Here is a 22560-nt window from a genome sequence, read left to right as displayed (position 1 = left end):
ATTTATAAATAGACATTGCTATATATATCTGTCTGTATATATCTATACCTATATATAGTCATGTATATAGATAAATAGATAGATAGATAGATATTCTACCAACATATTATCAAATATATGTAGAAATATGTATTTATGTATAAATAGAACATTCATGTCGGGTTAGCGCACATTAGAATATGGGATCGGGTTTGCACGCAGGTTGGGTGCTTTTTCCCCCACTTTTTTTTCCTTCATTGACTTCTAGGCGGAAATAGGTTATCATGTGCTTTTTGCACTCGTCGGGTTAGCGTATGAGTGAAAACAGTGTACTTTCGACTCATAATACGAGCACAACCCGACTCACGCAAAAAGCTTACTTCTAGTGCAATTAATGCTCAAGCAGGAGAGTTAAATAGTGCTCCACTTGTAATCTGGCCCATAATGTTTTCAACATCAGCTGTTGCAGATCATTACTCTCCCTGCAGCCTAAATAGATCATCACCCCTTAAAGATCATATACCCTCTCCCTGCACCCCTCATAGACCCCTCATATTTCATCATCACTTACAGATCATGCACCACTCATAGATTGTTACCCTTTACAGATCATACATCCTTTCTCTGCACCCTTCATAGTTCTTCATCTCTTACAGATCACGCACCCCTCATAGATCATCACCCCTTACAGATCATATACCCTCTCTCTGCCCCTGTTATACATCATCAACCTTACAGATCATACACCTTATCCCTACCCCCTCATAGATCATCACCCCTTACAGTTACCATACATCCTCTCCATGCACACCTCATAGTTCATCATCTCTTACAGATTATATAACCTCTACCTGTACCCCTCATAGATCATCACCCTTACAGATCATATACCCTCTCCCTGCACAGCTCATAGTTCATCATCTCTTACAGACTATATACCCTCTCCCTGCACCCATCATAGTTCATAATTTCTTACAGATTATATAACCTCTACCTGCACCACGTATAGATCATCACCCTTACAGATCATATACCCTCTCCCTGCACCCCTCATAGATCATTACCCCTTACAGATCATATACCCTCTCCCTGCACCCTTTATAGAGCATCACCTTTTTAGATCATACACCTTCTCTATGCATCCCTTACAGATCATCACCTCTTACAGATCATACACCTTCTCCCTGCACCCCATTGATCATCATCTCTTACAGATCATACATATTCTACCTTCACCCCTCATGATTACTACCCCTTACAGACCACACACCTTCTCCCTGCACCCCTCATAGATCCCTACCACTTACAGACCATACACCTTCTCCTACACACCTCATAGATCACTACCCCTTACAGACAATAAACCTTCTCCCTGCACCCCTCATAGATTACTATCCCTTACAAACCATACACCTTGTCCTACACACCTCATAGATCACTACCCCTTACAGACCATAAACCTTCTCCCTACACCCCTCATAGATCACTACCCCTTACAGACAATACATCTTCTCCCTGCACCGCTCATAGATCACTACCCCTTACAGACCATAAACCTTCTCCCTACACCCCTCATAGATTACTACCCCTTAAAGACCAATAACCTTCTCCCTGCACCCCTCATAGATTACTACCCCTTAAAGACCAATAACCTTCTCCCTGCACCCCTCATAGATCACTACCCCTTACAGATCACACACCTCCCTGCACCTCTCATTTATCACTACCCCTTACAGATGAGATCATACACCTTCTCCCTGCACCCCTCATAGATCACTACCCCTTACAGATCACACACCTCCCTGCACCTCTCATTTATCACTACCCCTTACAGATGAGATCATACACCTTCTCCCTGCACCCCTCATAGATCACTACCCCTTACAGACCATAAATCTTCTCCCTGCATCCCTAATAGATCACTACCCCTTATATACCATAAACCTTCTTCCTGCACCCCTCATAGTTCACTACCTCTTACAGGTCATACACCTTTTCCCTGCGCCCCTCATAGATCACTACCCCTTACAGGTCATACACCTTCTCCCTGCACCCCTCATAGATCACTACCCCTTACAGACCATACACCTCCTCCTACACACCTCATAGATCACTACCATTTACAGACCATACACCCTTTCTCTGCACCCTTTATAGATCATCTCCTCTTTCTGATTATTCCCCTCTCCAGCAGTAATACAGCTGCACCTTCTGTTTTGCTAACAATGACTGTCTTTAACATATGTTTCAGCCAATGCCACATTTAGATCTGGCATAATATATTTATTTTTTTAAGTAAATGAATATTTTTCTTGAGAGATGATATTTAACCCCAATATTTCCTGACACTGAAATCAATCTACAACAATTAATGCTATTCTGAATAATTACAATTTTTGTTCAAAACATTCTACTCCCAATTCACAGACATTTGGTTTAATTTAAAAACAAACAAACAAAAGAAGCTCTTGAATATAGATGCTTCACAGCTGATGAATGCTTTGTGCAGTTTGGTTAATATGATTATCGTTTTTTTATAAAGTACCAGCATATTACGCTGCTCTATAACATAAGTGGCTCATTTTTTCATTTTCAAGAAGCTGTGATGCGTGTTCTATTGAGAATCACGGTGCGCTTAAAGGGACATGGAAACCATTTTTTTTCTTTTATAATTTAGAAAGAGCATGCCATTTAAAACAACTTTCCAATTTTCTTAAATTATCTAAATGTCTACATTCTCTTGGTATCCTTTGTTGAAAAGCATATCTAAATAGGCTCTGTAGCTGGTGACTCACGTAGATGCCTTATGTGATTGGCTCACCCATGTGCATTGCTTTTCTTCACAAAGGATAGCCGAAGAATGAAGCAAATTAGATAATCGAAGTAAATTGGAATGTTGTTTAAAATTGTATTCTTTCTGAAGAAAATGTTTGAGTTTCATGTCCCTTTAAGATGTCCTCAATCAGCCTCTGCTGTAACATGTCTCATTAGACAAGACCCATAATACTACAAGAGCCGTCACTGCGGATTTTACTTAACCTTTTAACGCTGTTATGCCGTTCTAGTCCGTCATAATTACACTGGGCTTTAGTGCCGTTATGACGAAATAGAATGTCATAATCGTTGGTTGTCCTAAAGCCAACTGCGCTTCCGAAGATGTGATCGCGGTCTGGAGGGCGTGCCTAGCATCACAGGGACGCCCCCCTGACCCGATCCCATCATTTAAATCTCGCGATCGCGTGCACGATCACAGGATTTCAATTTCTTTACATCGGAACGTTGTTCTGATGTAGACAAATTAACCCTGTCATCAAAGGGTTAAAGGTAGTGTGTTGTGCACATTCATACACAAGAGGTAAAGTGTTACAATTTCTGATTGGCTGTAGCACTTTGGTTTTTGAAGAAGGAAAAAAACAGGCTGCAGAGATGGGAGAAATGTGTGTAAAGTAAATAAGTGAAATAGGGGAGGGGGGTTATTTTATTTAAAAAAAATAGATGAAGAAGACAACTTTTTAGTATTGCAGGAAATTAATGCTAAGACATTACAAGTAATTTCCCTTTAAAAGCTTAGTGGAGAAACGGATAATAAAAATGAATGTTGAAAGGTGTCAGAATATTGTACAGGCTACAATCACGTTTTAACTATAAAACTAAGCAGCTAGACCTGTTTCTGTACAGCCAAAAGCTAAACATTGTTTTAAATTTTTAAATAGCTGAAACAAATCCAAAGCAGAAAAATATTCTGTGACGCACAAATTATTTGAAATTCAAATTTCTGTGTCTACAAATAAAGTTTTATTAAAATACAGCGGCTGTTATTGTTTTATGTAATGTCTATGGCTGCTTTAGCGCTACAGGGTTGGCCGTATGTGGCGCTTTAACTCTTTGCTTCTCAGTGCACTATATGCGCACATAATATTCACAACTCACAGTAAAAAAACAGTCAGAAAGTTTTGAAACAAAATCTCATCACAGCAGAATTTCATCACAAATATCAGCAATGATAATGAGGCAAGAACTGAAGGACATTTTTAAGTGGCATTTTTTGTCAGATGTTTTAAATTTAGTCAATAACAATTTGTGGAAATTTGTTTTCTCTCTTGTTACAGAAGTGACTACATAATATCCTCAATATCACCTTTTAGCAGCAAACCTAAAATATTAAGGAATAGATTACAAGTGGAGTAATACAACCTCGCATTGCATTGCACAGAAGCATTGCGCTCATGAGAGTGCTCTTCCATAGGCTCAAATGGGAGCCACGTTCTCATGCTGTCAGAAACGTCATGAAAACCTAGCGCATGGGTAAGTTGCACAGCGATGGGCAGCAAATGTTACATACATATTTATGTGTTAATATTTGTATATACACATAGTAAGACATAAATATATATGTATATACACATAATAACACATAAATATATATGTATATACACATAAATATATATGTATATACACATAGTAACACATAAATATATATGTATATACACATAGTAACACATAAATATATATGTATATACACATAGTAACACATAAATATATATGTATATACACATACTAACACATAAATATATATGTATATACACATACTAACACATAAATATATATGTATATACACATACTAACACATAGATATATATGTATATACACATAGTAACACATAAATATATATGTATATACACATACTAACACATAGATATATATGTATATACACATAGTAACACATAAATATATATGTATATACACATACTAACACATAAATATATATGTATATACACATAGTAACACATAAATATATATGTATATACACATACTAACACATAGATATATATGTATATACACATAGTAACACATAAATATATATGTATATACACATACTAACACATAAATATATATGTATATACACATAGTAACACATAAATATATATGTATATACACATACTAACACATAGATATATATGTATATACACATAGTAACACATAAATATATATGTATATACACATACTAACACATAAATATATATGTATATACACATAGTAACACATAAATATATATGTATATACACATAGTAACATATAAATATATATGTATATACACATACTAACACATAAATATATATGTATATACACATACTAACACATAAATATATATGTATATACACATAGTAACACATAAATATATATGTATATACACATATAAACAGTCATAAATATATATGTATATACACATACTAACACATAAATATATATGTATATACACATAGTAACACATAAATATATATGTATATACACATAGTAACATATAAATATATATGTATATACACATACTAACACATAAATATATATGTATATACACATACTAACACATAAATATATATGTATATACACATAGTAACACATAAATATATATGTATATACACATATAAACAGTCATAAATATATATGTATATACACATACTAACACATAAATATATATGTATATACACATACTAACACATAAATATATATGTATATACACATAGTAACACATAAATATATATGTATATACACATAGTAACAGATAAATATATATGTATATACACATATTAACACATAAATAAATATATAAGCATACTAACACATAAATATATATATATATGTATATACACATGATAACACATAAATATATCTGTATATACACATATTAACACATGAATATATATGTATATACACATAATAGCACATAAATATATATGTATATACACATAGTAACACATAAATATATATGTATATACACATAGTAACACATAAATATATATGTATATACACATAATAACACATAAATACATATGTATATACACATAGTAACACATAAATATATATGTATATACACATATTAACACATAAATAAATATATAAGCATATTAACACATAAATATATATATATATGTATATAAGCATACTAACACATAAATATATCTGTATATACACATATTAACACATAAATATATATGTATATACACATATTAACACATAAATAAATATATAAGCATACTAACACATAAATATATATGTATATAAGCATACTAACACATAAATATACAGTAAATATGTATATAAGCATACTAACACATAAATATATATATGTATATAAGCATACTAACACATAAATATACAGTAAATATGTATATAAGCATACTAACACATAAATATATATATGTATATAAGCATACTAACACATAAATATACAGTAAATATGTATATAAGCATACTAACACATAAATAAATATATAAGCATACTGACACATAAATATATATATGTATATAAGCATACTAACACATAAATATACATTAAATATGTATATAAGCATACTAACACATAAATAAATATATAAGCATACTGACACATAAATATATATATGTATATAAGCATACTAACACATAAATATACATATGTATATAAGCATACTAACACATAAATATACAGTAAATATGTATATAAGCATACTAACACATAAATAAATATATAAGCATACTGACACATACATATATATATGTATATAAGCATACTAACACATAAATATACAGTAAATATGTATATAAGCATACTAACACATAAATAAATATATAAACATACTGACACATAAATATATATATATGTATATAAGCATATTAACACATAAATATACAGTAAATATGTATATAAGCATATACATATATATATTTACTGGGAACACACAGTTCCATTAGAAAGCAATGTAATGGTACTTTTCAGTTCCTTTTTTTTCCTCACACCCGTCACGTTTAACCCCATAAAGCTGCTTAGTGCATTTTTTAATTATTTTTTTTAAAGATGGTCATATTTTTTATTTTATTAAAGGCACTACACATTTTTATTTTATTAAAGGCACTACACATTTTTTTATTTTATTAAAGGCACTACACATTTTTTATTTTATTAAAGGCACTACACATTTTTTATTTTATTAAAGGCACTACACATTTTTATTTTATTAAAGGCAATACACATTTTTTATTTTATTAAAGGCACTACATATTTTTTATTTTATTAAAGGCACTACACATTTTTTATTTTATTAAAGGCACTACACATTTTTTATTTTATTAAAGGCACTACATATTTTTTATTTTATTAAAGGCACTACATATTTTTTATTTTATTAAAGGCACTACACATTTTTTTATTTTATTAAAGGCACTACATATTTTTTATTTTATTAAAGGCACTACATATTTTTATTTTATTAAAGGCACTACATATTTTTATTTTATTAAAGGCACTACATATTTTTATTTTATTAAAGGCACTACATATTTTTTCTTTTATTAAAGGCACTACATATTTTTTCTTTTATTAAAGGCACTACACATTTTTTTTTGGTGGGGCAATAGGGGGACATTAAAAAAAATTGAGCGCTAATTGCTACCACAAGCAGTAGCAATACCCAGACACTTGTAATGACTGGTATTTTATCACGTGCCCGTAAATGGGCGAATTTGAGCTCCACGTGTAATCTAGCCCTTATTGTCTATCCCTTTACAGAACAAGTTTGCCAACGCTCGTCTGGAATTTTGAACAACAATTTTGAACAGCTATACTATTTGCTTCTATTATCAAATTTGCTTCTTTCTCTTGGTATCCTTTGTTTAAGAATCAACAAAGCACTACTGGCAGCTAGATGAACACATCTGGTGAGACAATGACAATAGGTATATGTGTAAGACCACCAATCAGCAGCTAGCTCACAGTAGTGCATTGCTGTTCCTGAGCCTATTCATGTATTCTTTTCAACAAATGATAAAAAAGGAAGAAATCTAATAAGCCACTAGAAGTCATTTGGAAAGTTGCTTAAAATTGTATGCTCTATCTGAAACATAAAAGTTACATGTTTAAATGACTGTCCCTTTAAGTAATTGTCATTTACATGGACCATGTGATATCTACCGGGTCAGGAGAACCCTCAACTGAAAGCTGAAACTGGTCTTTATGCAGAGAGGGCTCAGTTGTATGTTGGTTTATTTTTCGGAGCAGGTATGGTGTAGTTTACTTGCTTCTGCTTTTGATTACATTAAAGATGTTGTCTTGCAGGTTTTGAATGTATCAGTTTGACCATCTGATTTCTAAAGCACCATGTGACCCAATCATTTGTAAGAGGAAATTCACCCTTTTGAAAATGCAGCCTTTTAAATGTGCACATTTATATCTTTTAGATGATGTCTAGTAGATTAGGAAACACTTTCCACATTAATCAGTTGATAACTAGAGATTATTCTTAAACTGATTATGGGTTTCATATACCTGCATTAAAATGACATTAAACTAAACATCTAATTCTCTGTAAAGTAATTACTAAAAAGAGCTCAATTACATTTGCCTTTAACTATGGCAGGAGAGATAAGATATACACACATAATGGTATGTCCCTGAACTGTAAAACAATGAAAACTTTGCTAATAATATCCTTGTAAAATATTTTATTAATTATGTACGCAGATAATTTGCAATGCAGTTCTTCATTAATTATATATATATACTGTGCATGTAGAACTATAACTGTCTTTTTAAGGAACACTTTGCAGACATAGATGAGTGGGCATTTTCCTCTTGCACCCCCTATGGATGATCATGTAAATACAATTTTTTTTTTCCTGCAGGTTTCCAATAGATTAATATATCAGCAGAGTCTATATGTTGTTAGAACAGATTGACACTTTGTTTTCTATTTTTCTTTTAATGGTCAAACTCCACCAGACTGCCCCTTATCTCAGATCTTTTGAAAGACATGCATTTTAGCCAATCAATGCTGACTCTTAAATAACTCCACAGGGGTGAGCACAATGCTATCTATAATTTATTACACACATGAGCTAGCACTGTCTAATTGTCAAAAACTGTCAAAATGCACCGAGACAAGAGGCGATTAATGGCTTAGAAATTAGCATATGAGCCTACCTAGGTAGAGCTTTCCACAAAGAATAGCAACAGAAGGGAGCAAAGCAGATTTGATGATAAAAATAGATTGGAAAGTTGTTTAAAATTGCATGCCCTATTGGAATCATGAAAGTTTAATGTTTACTAGACTGTCCCTTTAAGCATTTTTTATTACAATTAAAAAAGTTTTTATAGTCACTTTAATTAAAGGGACACTGAACCCAATTTTTTTCTTTCGTGATTCAGATAGAGCATGAAATTTTAAGCAACTTTCTAATTTACTCCTATTATTAAATTGTCTTCATTCTCTTGGTATCTTTGTTTGAAATGCAAGAATGTAAGTTTAGATGCCGGCCCATTTTTGGTGAACAACCTGGGTTGTCCTTGCTGATTGGTGGAAAAATTCATCCACCAATAAAAAAGTGCTGTCCAGAGTTAGGAATAAAAAAGAAAAGCTTAGATGCCTTCTTTTTCAAATAAAGATAGCAAGAGAACGAAGAAAATTTGATAATAGGAGAAAATTAGAAAGTTGCTTAAAATTGCTGCTCTATCTGAATCACAAAAGAAAAAAAATTGTGTTCAGTGTCCCTTTAACTGTGTATATCACAGAGTGCTGCACCACTTCCTGGCAGCAGGCTATTGGTTACACATCTGCAGCTAAATCCTACATTCATATTCCTCCTTCTCATTAAATCTAAAAAAGGCATAAGAGCAATATATACATGTAGTATAGAATAAAGCTCAGACATAAGAGCATTATATACACATGTAGTATAGAATAAAGCTCAGACATAAGAGCAATATATACATGTAGTATAGAATAAAGCTCAGACATAAGAGCAATATATACATGTAGTATAGAATAAAGCTCAGACATAAGAGCATTATATACACATGTAGTATAGAATAAAGCTCAGACATAAGAGCAATATATACATGTAGTATAGAATAAAGCTCAGACATATGAGCAATATATACACATGTAGTATAGAATAAAGCTCAGACATAAGAGCAATATATACACATGTAGTATGGAATAAAGCTCAGACATATGAGCAATATATACACATGTAGTATAGAATAAAGCTCAGACATAAGAGCAATATATACACATGTAGTATAGAATAAAGCTCAGACATAAGAGCAATATATACACATGTAGTATAGAATAAAGCTCAGACATAAGAGCAATATATACACATGTAGTATAGAATAAAGCTCAGACATAAGAGCAATATATACACATGTAGTATAGAATAAAGCTCAGACATAAGAGCAATATATACATGTAGTATAGAATAAAGCTCAGACATAAGAGCAATATATACATGTAGTATAGAATAAAGCTCAGACATAAGAGCAATATATACATGTAGTATAGAATAAAGCTCAGACATAAGAGCATTATATACACATGTAGTATAGAATAAAGCTCAGACATAAGAGCAATATATACACATGTAGTATAGAATAAAGCTCAGACATAAGAGCAATATATACACATGTAGTATAGAATAAAGCTCAGACATAAGAGCAATATATACACATGTAGTATAGAATAAAGCTCAGACATAAGAGCAATATATACATATGTAGTATAGAATAAAGCTCAGACATAAAAGCAATATATACACATGTAGTATAGAATAAAGCTCAGACATAAGAGCAATATATACACATGTAGTATAGAATAAAGCTCAGACATAAGAGCAATATATACACATCTAGTATAGAATAAAGCTCAGACATAAGAGCAATATATACATGTAGTATAGAATAAAGCTCAGACATAAGAGCAATATATACACATGTAGTATAGAATAAAGCTCAGACATAAGAGCAATATATACACATGTAGTATAGAATAAAGCTCAGACATAAGAGCAATATATACATGTAGTATAGAATAAAGCTCAGACATAAGAGCAATATATACACATGTAGTATAGAATAAAGCTCAGACATAAGAGCAATATATACATGTAGTATAGAATAAAGCTCAGACATAAGAGCAATATATACATGTAGTATAGAATAAAGCTCAGACATAAGAGCTATATATACATGTAGTATAGAATAATGCTCAGACATAAGAGTAATATATACATGTAGTATAGAATAAATCTCAGACATAAGAGCAATATATACATGTAGTAGAGAATAATGCTCAGACATAAGAGCAATATATATATACATGTAGTATAGAATAAAGCTCAGACATATGAGCAATATATACACATGTAGTATAGAATAAAGCTCAGACATAAGAGCAATATATACACATGTAGTATAGAATAAAGCTCAGACATAAGAGCAATATATACACATGTAGTATAGAATAAAGCTCAGACATAAGAGCAATATATACACATGTAGTATAGAATAAAGCTCAGACATAAGAGCAATATATACACATGTAGTATAGAATAAAGCTCAGACATAAGAGCAATATATACACATGTAGTATAGAATAAAGCTCAGACATAAGAGCAATATATACACATGTAGTATAGAATAAAGCTCAGACATAAGAGCAATATATACATGTAGTATAGAATAAAGTTCAGACATAAGAGCAATATATACACATGTAGTATAGAATAAAGCTCAGACATAAGAGCAATATATACACATGTAGTATAGAATAAAGCTCAGACATAAGAGCAATATATACACATGTAGTAAAGAATAAAACTCAGAAATAAGAGCAATATATACACATGTAGTATAGAATAAAGCTCAGACAAAAGAGCAATATATACACATGTAGTATAGAATAAAGCTTAGACATAAGAGCAATATATACATGTAGTATAGAATAAAGCTCAGACATAAGAGTAATATATACATGTAGTATAGAATAAAGCTCAGACATAAGAGCAATATATACACATGTAGTATAGAATAAAGCTCAGACATAAGAGCAATATATACATGTAGTATAGAATAAAGCTCAGACATAAGAGCAATATATACACATGTAGTATAGAATAATGCTCAGACATAAGAGCAATATACACATGTAGTATAGAATAATGCTCAGACATAAGAGCAATATACACATGTAGTATAGAATAATGCTCAGACATAAGAGCAATATACACATGTAGTATAGAATAATGCTCAGACATAAGAGCAATATATACACATGTAGTATAGAATAAAGCTCAGACATAAGAGCAATATATACATGTAGTATAGAATAATGCTCAGACATAAGAGCAATATATACATGTAGTATAGAATAAAGCTCAGACATAAGAGCAATATATACATGTAGTATAGAATAAAGCTCAGATATAAGAGAAATATATACACATGTAGTATAGAATAAAGCTCAGACATAAGAGCAATATATACATGTAGTATAGAATAAAGCTCAGACATAAGAGCAATATATACATGTAGTATAGAATAATGCTCAGACATAAGAGCAATATACACATGTAGTATAGAATAATGCTCAGACATAAGAGCAATATACACATGTAGTATAGAATAATGCTCAGACATAAGAGCAATATATACATGTAGTATAGAATAAAGCTCAGACATAAGAGCAATATATACACATGTAGTATAGAATAATTCTCAGACATAAGAGCAATATATACATGTAGTATAGAATAAAGCTCAGACATAAGAGCAATATATACACATGTAGTATAGAATAAAGCTCAGACATAAGAGCTATATATACATGTAGTATAGAATAAAGCTCAGACATAAGAGCAATATATACATGTAGTATAGAATAAAGCTCAGACATAAGAGCAATATATACATGTAGTATAGAATAAAGCTCAGACATAAGAGCTATATATACATGTAGTATAGAATAATGCTCAGACATAAGAGTAATATATACATGTAGTATAGAATAAATCTCAGACATAAGAGCAATATATACATGTAGTATAGAATAATGCTCAGACATAAGAGCAATATATACATGTAGTATAGAATAAAGCTCAGACATAAGAGCAATATATACATGTAGTATAGAATAAAGCTCAGACATAAGAGCAATATATACATGTAGTATAGAATAAAGCTCAGACATAAGAGCAATATAAACATGTAGTATAGAATAAAGCTCAGACATATGAGCAATATATACACATGTAGTATAGAATAAAGCTCAGACATAAGAGCAATATATACACATGTAGTATAGAATAAAGCTCAGACATAAGAGCAATATATACACATGTAGTATAGAATAAAGCTCAGACATAAGAGCAATATATACACATGTAGTATAGAATAAAGCTCAGACATAAGAGCAATATATACACATGTAGTATAGAATAAAGCTCAGACATAAGAGCAATATATACACATGTAGTATAGAATAAAGCTCAGACATAAGAGCAATATATACACATGTAGTATAGAATAAAGCTCAGACATAAGAGCAATATATACATGTAGTATAGAATAAAGCTCAGACATAAGAGCAATATATACATGTAGTATAGAATAAAGCTCAGACATAAGAGCAATATATACACATGTAGTATAGAATAAAGCTCAGACATAAGAGCAATATATACACATGTAGTATAGAATAAAGCTCAGACATAAGAGCAATATATACACATGTAGTATAGAATAAAACTCAGACATAAGAGCAATATATACACATGTAGTATAGAATAAAGCTCAGACATAAGAGCAATATATACACATGTAGTATAGAATAATGCTTAGACATAAGAGCAATATATACATGTAGTATAGAATAAAGCTCAGACATAAGAGTAATATATACATGTAGTATAGAATAAAGCTCAGACATAAGAGCAATATATACACATGTAGTATAGAATAAAGCTCAGACATAAGAGCAATATATACATGTAGTATAGAATAAAGCTCAGACATAAGAGCAATATATACACATGTAGTATAGAATAATGCTCAGACATAAGAGCAATATACACATGTAGTATAGAATAATGCTCAGACATAAGAGCAATATACACATGTAGTATAGAATAATGCTCAGACATAAGAGCAATATACACATGTAGTATAGAATAATGCTCAGACATAAGAGCAATATATACACATGTAGTATAGAATAAAGCTCAGATATAAGAGAAATATATACACATGTAGTATAGAATAAAGCTCAGACATAAGAGCAATATATACATGTAGTATAGAATAAAGCTCAGACATAAGAGCAATATATACATGTAGTATAGAATAATGCTCAGACATAAGAGCAATATACACATGTAGTATAGAATAATGCTCAGACATAAGAGCAATATACACATGTAGTATAGAATAATGCTCAGACATAAGAGCAATATATACATGTAGTATAGAATAAAGCTCAGACATAAGAGCAATATATACACATGTAGTATAGAATAATTCTCAGACATAAGAGCAATATATACATGTAGTATAGAATAACGCTCAGACATAAGAGCAATATATACATATGTAGTATAGAATAAAGCTCAGACAGAAGAGCAATATATACATATGTAGTATAGAATAAAGCTCAGACATAAGAGCAATATATACACATGTAGTATAGAATAAAGCTCAGACATAAGAGCAATATATACATGTAGTATAGAATAATGCTCAGACATAAGAGCAATATATACACATGTAGTATAGAATAAAGCTCAGACATAAGAGCAATATATACATGTAGTATAGAAAAAAGCTCAGACTTAAGAGCAATATATACACATGTAGTATAGAATAAAGCTCAGACATAAGAGCAATATATACACATGTAGTATAGAATAAAGCTCAGACATAAGAGCAATATATACATGTAGTATAGAATAAAGCTCAGACATAAGAGCAATATATACATGTAGTATAGAATAAAGGTCAGACATAAGAGCAATATATACACATGTAGTATAGAATAAAGCTCAGACATAAGAGCAATATATACATGTAGTATAGAATAAAGCTCAGACATAAGAGCAATATATACATGTAGTATAGAATAAAGCTCAGACATAAGAGCAATATATACACATGTAGTATAGAATAAAGCTCAGACATAAGAGCAATATATACATGTAGTATAGAATAAAGCTCAGACATAAGAGCAATATATACACATGTAGTATAGAATAAACATCAGACAGATCCCATAACAATGAGCCATGATTCCAAAAAGAGTCAATGTGTGTGTACTAGTATATAACCATCTAAACACCAGACACTATTACAGCTATAATAAATTATACATATCCTTTCAAAGATTCATTCTGAGGGATGAGAAGTTATTTTTGGAGCTGTGTGCAAAACACTATCATATTTGTTGCTTTATATTTCTCTCTTGTCTCATAATCTATGCATTATTAACTACTCTCTTTAATCACTTTAGGAGGAGAAAAAGACCGAAGAGATGTGTGTGGCTGGCACAGTCATCTCATGTTTATAACAAGGAAAAGAATGAACCTTTAAATACAGTGAATGCTAGAACAAGAGGTGTTGATATGAAGTTAGAAAGATATCTATCAATCTATTTAATTTACTATCTATCTATCTATCTATCTATCTATCTATCTATCTATCTATCTGTTTGTCTGTCTGTCTATCATCTATCTGTTGTCCTATCACCTATCTATATATCTTACTATCTATCTGTCTATCTATCTATCTATCTATCTATCTATATGTCTATCATCTATCTATACAGTATCTATTTATTTATATATCTGTCTTCCTATCATCTATCTATATATCTTACTATCTATCTATCTATCTATCTATTTATCTATCTATCTTTCTATCATCTATCTATATATCCTACTATCTATCTATCTATCTATCTATCTATCTATCTGTCTGTCTATATCTATCTAGCTATGTTTATTTCATTACTCACACACAGCGTACAATTTTACAACTTTCCAATTAACTTCTATTATTATATTCATCTCATTCCATGGCATCCTTTTTGAAAAGCATAGCTATAGTCTCATGAGCAGTATATTTTGCAACATTGCTTTCAACAATGTTATACATTGTGCATACACTGATTCCATCTAGCACTCAAAAGCATTCTCGCAAAACTGCTGCTGTAGGGTGCACCAGACACGTGCACAATATCTACCTAGGTATTCTCTGCAACAAAGAATACCATGAGTACAAGGTAAATTTGAAAATTGAAGTCATTTGGATTATTATTATTTTGATTTTATGCTCTATCTGAATTATGAAAGATTTTTTTAGCTTCATGTCCCTTTAAAACATGGAATTAGCCTCTAACAGAGGTGGCAGTGTTTATTATCGAAAAACATTTCAAATAGAGAAGAAGAACTAAAAATAGATTTTGCTCTGTAAAGTAGATGGGGAAATGAATAAACGTGATGGGTCAGGCTGCTATATTGTAGAGCTTTATCTGTGAGGGGGGCTGAGTATGTGTGCTCTCTTAAGTGCTCTGTGTAAATGATATATGGTATCTGTCTCTAGAGTGTTCATAAAATGCACAGGGATGTGTGTCTGATGGGATCCAGCGATTCAGGATGAGCTGGAAAATACAGAAACATTTAGGGGTAAAACATAAAGCACATAATTAACACCAGGAAAACAAAACATTTCTCCAAGTTTTAGTAAACATAAATAACTGAATAATTTGTCAGCTCTCAGCTGCGAAATCTGTAATAATAATGACAATAATAATAATTCTAGTAATTGTTATTTGTACTACAATCTACATATCATTTTGCAAAACAGATGTCTCGGCTCCCAAGAGCTTACAATCCGATTGCAGACAAACATGTATTTATAGTTTTAAACACCACTCCAGTTTGTAACTGTAAAAGGAAATATCTAATGAGGTCATTGTTCATTTTTACATCACCCACATATATATGGATGATCAAGTGACCCTTCATTTGCAGAAAAGCCCCTTCTCTTCCTTATATTGTGAGGTTTCATTATGTGCATGGCTTTATTTTCTTAAAGAAGGGGTTGTCATTCCCTTTGGCCAATACACTCTACTTCTCTAAACTTAGTGTCTAAGGGATTTAAATAGCCAGAATTTCCACCCACCATATTGGAGCCACAGGGTCATATTATTCCTCATTTGAAAGATGAGTCTGTTATCTTTATCTGTCACATGAAGGCATAGACTATGTTATTTGCTGAGAAAGAAACAGTATTAATTTCATACCCTTATATCACTCTAAGCTTGGGTTAAAAAATAAATTTGTTTAAATTAGCCAGATCATTTTCATAGTGTAAAATGTGCATCTAAATTGTATAGGAACTGAGTTAAATTGATAATCTAGTGTAAAAAATAAATTGTTCTATTTTGTTACAGAATTTTATAAATAAACAAATTCCCTTATTTTATTATGTTCTAAACCTATGTAAAGGGGTTAGAGTAGGAAACAGCTGGAGAGCCAGTAAACAGTAGGGATACAGGAGTATGCACCAATCATTTTTATGCTTATCTGGAGCAGACTGTTGGTGTTCTAAGAGTGTACCATTAACTATGTGTTTAACTCTTTTGAAGGAATTAAACTCATAGTAAAAGAAGGGAATTATATATATTATAAATCTCAAAATAGAGCAATTTATTTTTAAACTAAAAGGGTCCTAGGATAAGACTCTAGCCATGTGTCAAAGCTAAGGGGAGGTATTTGCTCCCTCTCTGACCCCCCTCCAGAAACCTAAGTCTATTACCCAAAAATGTAGATGGCATTTAAACACAGGTTGAAAATAGCAATAACAGTTGGGGCATTACATAGAGTTCTGATCAATCACTGGGCTCCTTGCAATTATAAAAATATTATCTGATATATACAGAAAGGCAAATAATATGGACAATCTGGTTTTATGAATTTAATTTTAAATATCCTTAAAGGGCCATTATATTCTAAAAATGATAACTGCTGGTTCCAAGATGAAACTACATTTGTGCCAATCATTGGTAGTTGTGACTATTGCTGCGGACTGTGTCACTGGCAGTTTCTGCTCTGCAGCTCCTGAGTTGTACTTTAACTATGTGTTTAGCCATTTTGCAGGATTTAAACACCTAGATTTGAAGATTTAATAGTGATAAAATAATATAGAGCATTTCATTGTTCCACTATAATATCCCTTTAAGAAACAAAGATTTTTTATTATACAGACATTTGCATAACTAACTGGAAAGAATAATAGAAAGATAGATAAGTTTTAGCTTTATTTATCCATAATAATTACTATTGCTATTTAACCCCTTGACTGTAAAATATATATTTTTATTATCTTTGGCAGCCAGTAGATTAAAACATTAATTTGTTTCAATTTAAAAATACGATTGTATGTCTTAGAAACATAATATTACTTTAATTATATTGTAATTTTGTTTAAAAATATTTTAAATGAAACAAAGTATTTAATACAGATTCTGCAAAAATGTAATCAATTTCATGTGTGGAAATATGTAAGAGGTCCCCAATACAACTATACAACATGAATATCATCTCATGTTTGGTACAATCCAATATTTATTCAGGCTTGATAACTCTGCAAGGCTAATTTAATAGTAAATTACTCACAGAAGCTAATGTCATCCAGTAACTAATCTAATTGCCTCTCCAAAAATACACTATCTCACTAGCTTTGTCCTTGACATCTCTGTAGATTATATGAGTAATACATTGATATTGAAATAGTTATATATTTCAGCTTTTAATTATTCTGTCATACCAAAAATAAAATGACACGTGTCTCAATAAAACCTATAAAATCAATATATGTTATACTTGTTATGGATTAAACAGATATACACATACATAGACACTGATACACAAACAGGATATATATAGATAGATATAAATAGATAGATGTACAGGCAGATAATTAAATATATAGATAAAGACACAAACATACACATTGATAAAAATAAGCTAATACATCTGTGTCTTGTAATAATGTCCTAAAAGACTAATAACGTTAGGGAACACTTTGCTATTACACCATTGAATTCCTCACTTGAAACAAGACTGGAGTGAAGATCCTATACTGGGACAACACGGTTGTGGGTACTTACATGCCCAGGTCACTGTAGATGTTAAAGAATTCCATCTGGTTGCAGGCTTGTATCCATCCCACCACCCAGGTTTCATTTCTGGGTAAGGGCGGCATGACCACTCTGGCAGATGCTTTGAAGTAAGGGGTCTTGTACCTTAAGACAATGGGTGAATTCTCCTCTATGGTAGTGGGGCACTGGTCTATGGTGGCACTAACATCATACACTGTGATATTCTCCCTTCTGATGCGAGACTTGCAAGTCAGGCTCTGCAGACAGCCCATGATGGGGGTGCTTCGTTAATGGGGGGCAGAAAGGCAGAGGCATCAATAAAACCAAACAGGGCAATTTTAATGGAAAAATGGGACGTGTGTGGGATTTGCAGCAACACTCCGCATCCTGCGTAAGGTAAAGCCACAAAGCAATTTGTGCAGAATATATTTTATCTCCAAAAATGAAGCAGGGGATGAGTCTTCTGAGCGCTGCAGCTTCTTCCTATGGATCTTCCCAGGCAGATGGTAATATTATCCAGCACACTGATGGATGGATACCCCCTCCCTGTTCCTCCTCCTCCTCTTCATCTTGATTTCACTACCATGCTGTTTTTCCAATGCCACCTGCCTCCCCTGCCCCCTCTCCACCTCTGCCCCCTACCCCAGGTCAGTTCTAGCCTGTCCTCCTCCTGTCTTCTGCTGGGGTGTCCAGGGCTTGTCATGTCCCAGGTGACCAGGAACTGTGTGCCCTGGCAATATCAGCTTGTGCTCAGGTTGCAGCCCCTGTCTTTGCTGCTGAGTGGGGATTTCTCAGTGTGATGCTTCCACCCACTGTGCTGTCAGAATACCAGGGAGGAGATGAGGGGAGACCCCTGGCACAACCAGGCGGTGGATCCCAATGCGCTGCATGATCTTACCAACATCCACCTCTCTGTGTGTATCAGGCAGGGGAGGGGGCTTGGGTATCTCTCACATGAAGGATGTGTGTGCTGGAGCTCCCTGCATCCTCATAATACCATCCATTGTCATCCATCCTTTCAACCTCAGCCTGATTCCTAAACACCCACTGCATTTAATCTATTAATACAATATAAAAACGCCTTACAGCAGACACTAGTGTGTCCCTTCCCGGCTACAGTAAGATTACCCAGGTTTAAATCCCCTGACACTATTACATATGCAGTTTGCCTAAGCCTAGGGAATCACATATGCAGATAGATCAGTGATTTATTGGTGTTTATTGCATTGTATGTAAGTGCCCTGATATTATTTTATTCATACACAAAAGCAACAAACAGAATTATTTTATACACAAATCATAATAAAGATGTATCTATCAGACACATTCATAATAATAATAGTAGGATTGTGTCCTTATTTTGTAGACATCACAAAGCAAAATGAATTACTTATACAATCAGGTAAAGCAGCAACAGTGTATGGGTACCCATTTTGTACAAGAAGAGCTTGCAATCTATTTTTATTTAATATATACTTTCCTTATAACTACTGTATTTATTACATGTCTTTTTGTGGTTAAACAGTTTGCTGTCAATATTTATGTATTGCAGCAACATCACTCCAAAAATGCTTTAAAACTTTTACTGCAACCTCATCAGAAGGGACTGAGGTGCTTGCTCATGCGCTTGCAAAAAAGTTTGGAAATATATTTTATGAAGGTTACAGCAATATCTTAATATATTATGTTTATTTGCTTGGTGAGACCCGTGGTTCTGGATCAAAGCAGGTTTTTATACATTTCAATGCATAAAAGCCTTAAAATAAATAGTTTAATACACATTTTAAACATTATTATTTACTAACAAAATGACAGATGCAAATGTTTTTACTACATTTATTTTGTATACAAATCTTTGCAATGCAGTGCTTATAGGGATACTAAACCCAATTTTTTTCTTTCATGATTCAGATACAGCCACCAATCAGCAAGCGCTACCCAGGGTGCAAGTCTTTCTAACCCCCACTGTATAGCAGTTTTCCATTTTGTAATAATAATGCCTAGTAATTAAGCCATTAGATGCTTTTAGACAAGGGTAAAATGTGTTTTCAAGTGAGATCAGAATGAATTCCCCAAGAGATTTGTCTGTGCTAAATAAACATTTTAAATGAAGATTTTTACATTAATGCAAATGTTTAAAAAAAGTCCTAGGCTTTTCATTATCAGGATTCATATAAGCAATGTGTGTGTAAGTATGTATGTGTGTGCATGTTCATATGTGTATATTTATTTGAATATCAGCATGTGCATATGTGTGTTGGTATAGTTATGTATGTGTATGGACTGTGTGCATGAATGTATATGTGTGTGTGTTAGTGTGAACTGTGAGCATTTATGTGTGTGGTATGTGCAGTGTGATCAAGTATGTGTGTGTTTATTTGTATGTGTGTGTATGTATGTACCATTGTATATATGTGCGTGCATGTGTATATGTGTTGGAATGTACCTATGTATATGTGTGTGTGCGTGTATGTTTATGTGTGCATGTATGTGTTTGTATGTGGGTTACCTGTGTGTTTATGTGAGTGTATGTGTGTGTTTTTATGTGAGTGTATATGTGTGCATTTGTGTGTGCATGTGTGTATATATGTATATATGTATATATGTGTGTATGTATATGTATGCATGCATGGTATATATGTGTGCATTTGTGTGTGCATGTGTGTATGTATGTACATATGTATATATGTGTGTATGTATGTATATGTATGCATGCATGGTATATATGTGTTTGTATGTGGGTTATTTGTGTGTATATGGGTGTGTGTATATTTGCATGTACATGTATGTGCGTGTGAGCTAGCATATTTGTGTGTGTATGTGTGTGTGTATTTGTGTGTGTGTGTGTTTGTATATGTGTGTGTTTGTATGTGTGTATGTGTGTGCATGTATTTGTGTGTGTATTTGTTTGCGTGTGTGTATGTGTGTGTTTGACTGTATGTGTGTGTATGTATGTGTGTGTATGTGTGTGTTTGTATGCGTATGTATGTATTTGTGTGTGCATGTGTGTGTATGTATTTGTGTGTGTGTATATTAGTATGTGTATGTATTAGTACGTGTGTGTTTGTATGTGTATGTATGTATTTGTGTGTGCATGTATGTGTGTGTATGTATTTGTGTGTGTGTATTAGTATGTGTATGTATTAGTATGTGTGTATGTGTGTGTTTGTATGTATGTGTGTGCATGTATTTGTGTGTGCATGTATGTGTGTGTGGGAATTTGTGTGTGTATGTATTAGTATGTGTATGTATTAGTATGTGTGTATGTGTGTGTTTGTATGTATGTGTGTGCATGTATGTGTGTGTGGGTATTTGTGTGTGTATGTATTAGTATGTGTATGTATTAGTATGTGTGTGTATGTGTTGGTGTGTTTGTGTGTATAAAATGATTAGAGGAACTAACAAGAAGACACTAATATACAACAGCTAAATTGGGAGACAGGAATCCTTACTGTGACTTCAGACAGGGTAAAAATAGTCCTGGAATTTGCCACCATATCTGATACATGTCCTGTGCCAAACTGCTGTGCAATAAGCAGTGTTAGCGACACACTGACTAAAGCTGAAGCACAAATCTCAATTGAGGATTTCATATGGAGAGCAATTGCTGTTATTATGATGA

At 32.3% G+C, this 22560-nt stretch overlaps 1 protein-coding gene across 2 annotated transcripts in view; it reads right to left on the bottom strand.

Moving 5' to 3' along the window:
• Positions 1 to 19948, bottom strand: part of FAM78B (family with sequence similarity 78 member B) — a 146900-nt gene extending 126952 nt beyond the window's left edge. Inside the window, exon 1 of one of the 2 annotated variants that reach the window (XM_053693872.1) lies at positions 18948 to 19948. In XM_053693872.1, coding sequence (XP_053549847.1) covers positions 18948 to 19210 — 263 coding nt within the window. In that variant the 5' untranslated portion in view covers positions 19211 to 19948. The remainder of the gene's footprint in view (positions 1 to 18947) is intronic. The other variant, XM_053693873.1, reaches the window with a different exon arrangement.
• Between the last annotated feature and the right edge of the window lie 2612 nt (positions 19949 to 22560).

The sequence above is a fragment of the Bombina bombina genome, chromosome 10, assembly GCF_027579735.1.
Source record: "Bombina bombina isolate aBomBom1 chromosome 10, aBomBom1.pri, whole genome shotgun sequence".
Lineage (NCBI taxonomy): Eukaryota > Metazoa > Chordata > Amphibia > Anura > Bombinatoridae > Bombina > Bombina bombina.
The sequence above is the reverse complement of the archived record's forward strand: the minus strand, read 5'-3'. Positions and strand labels throughout refer to the sequence as shown.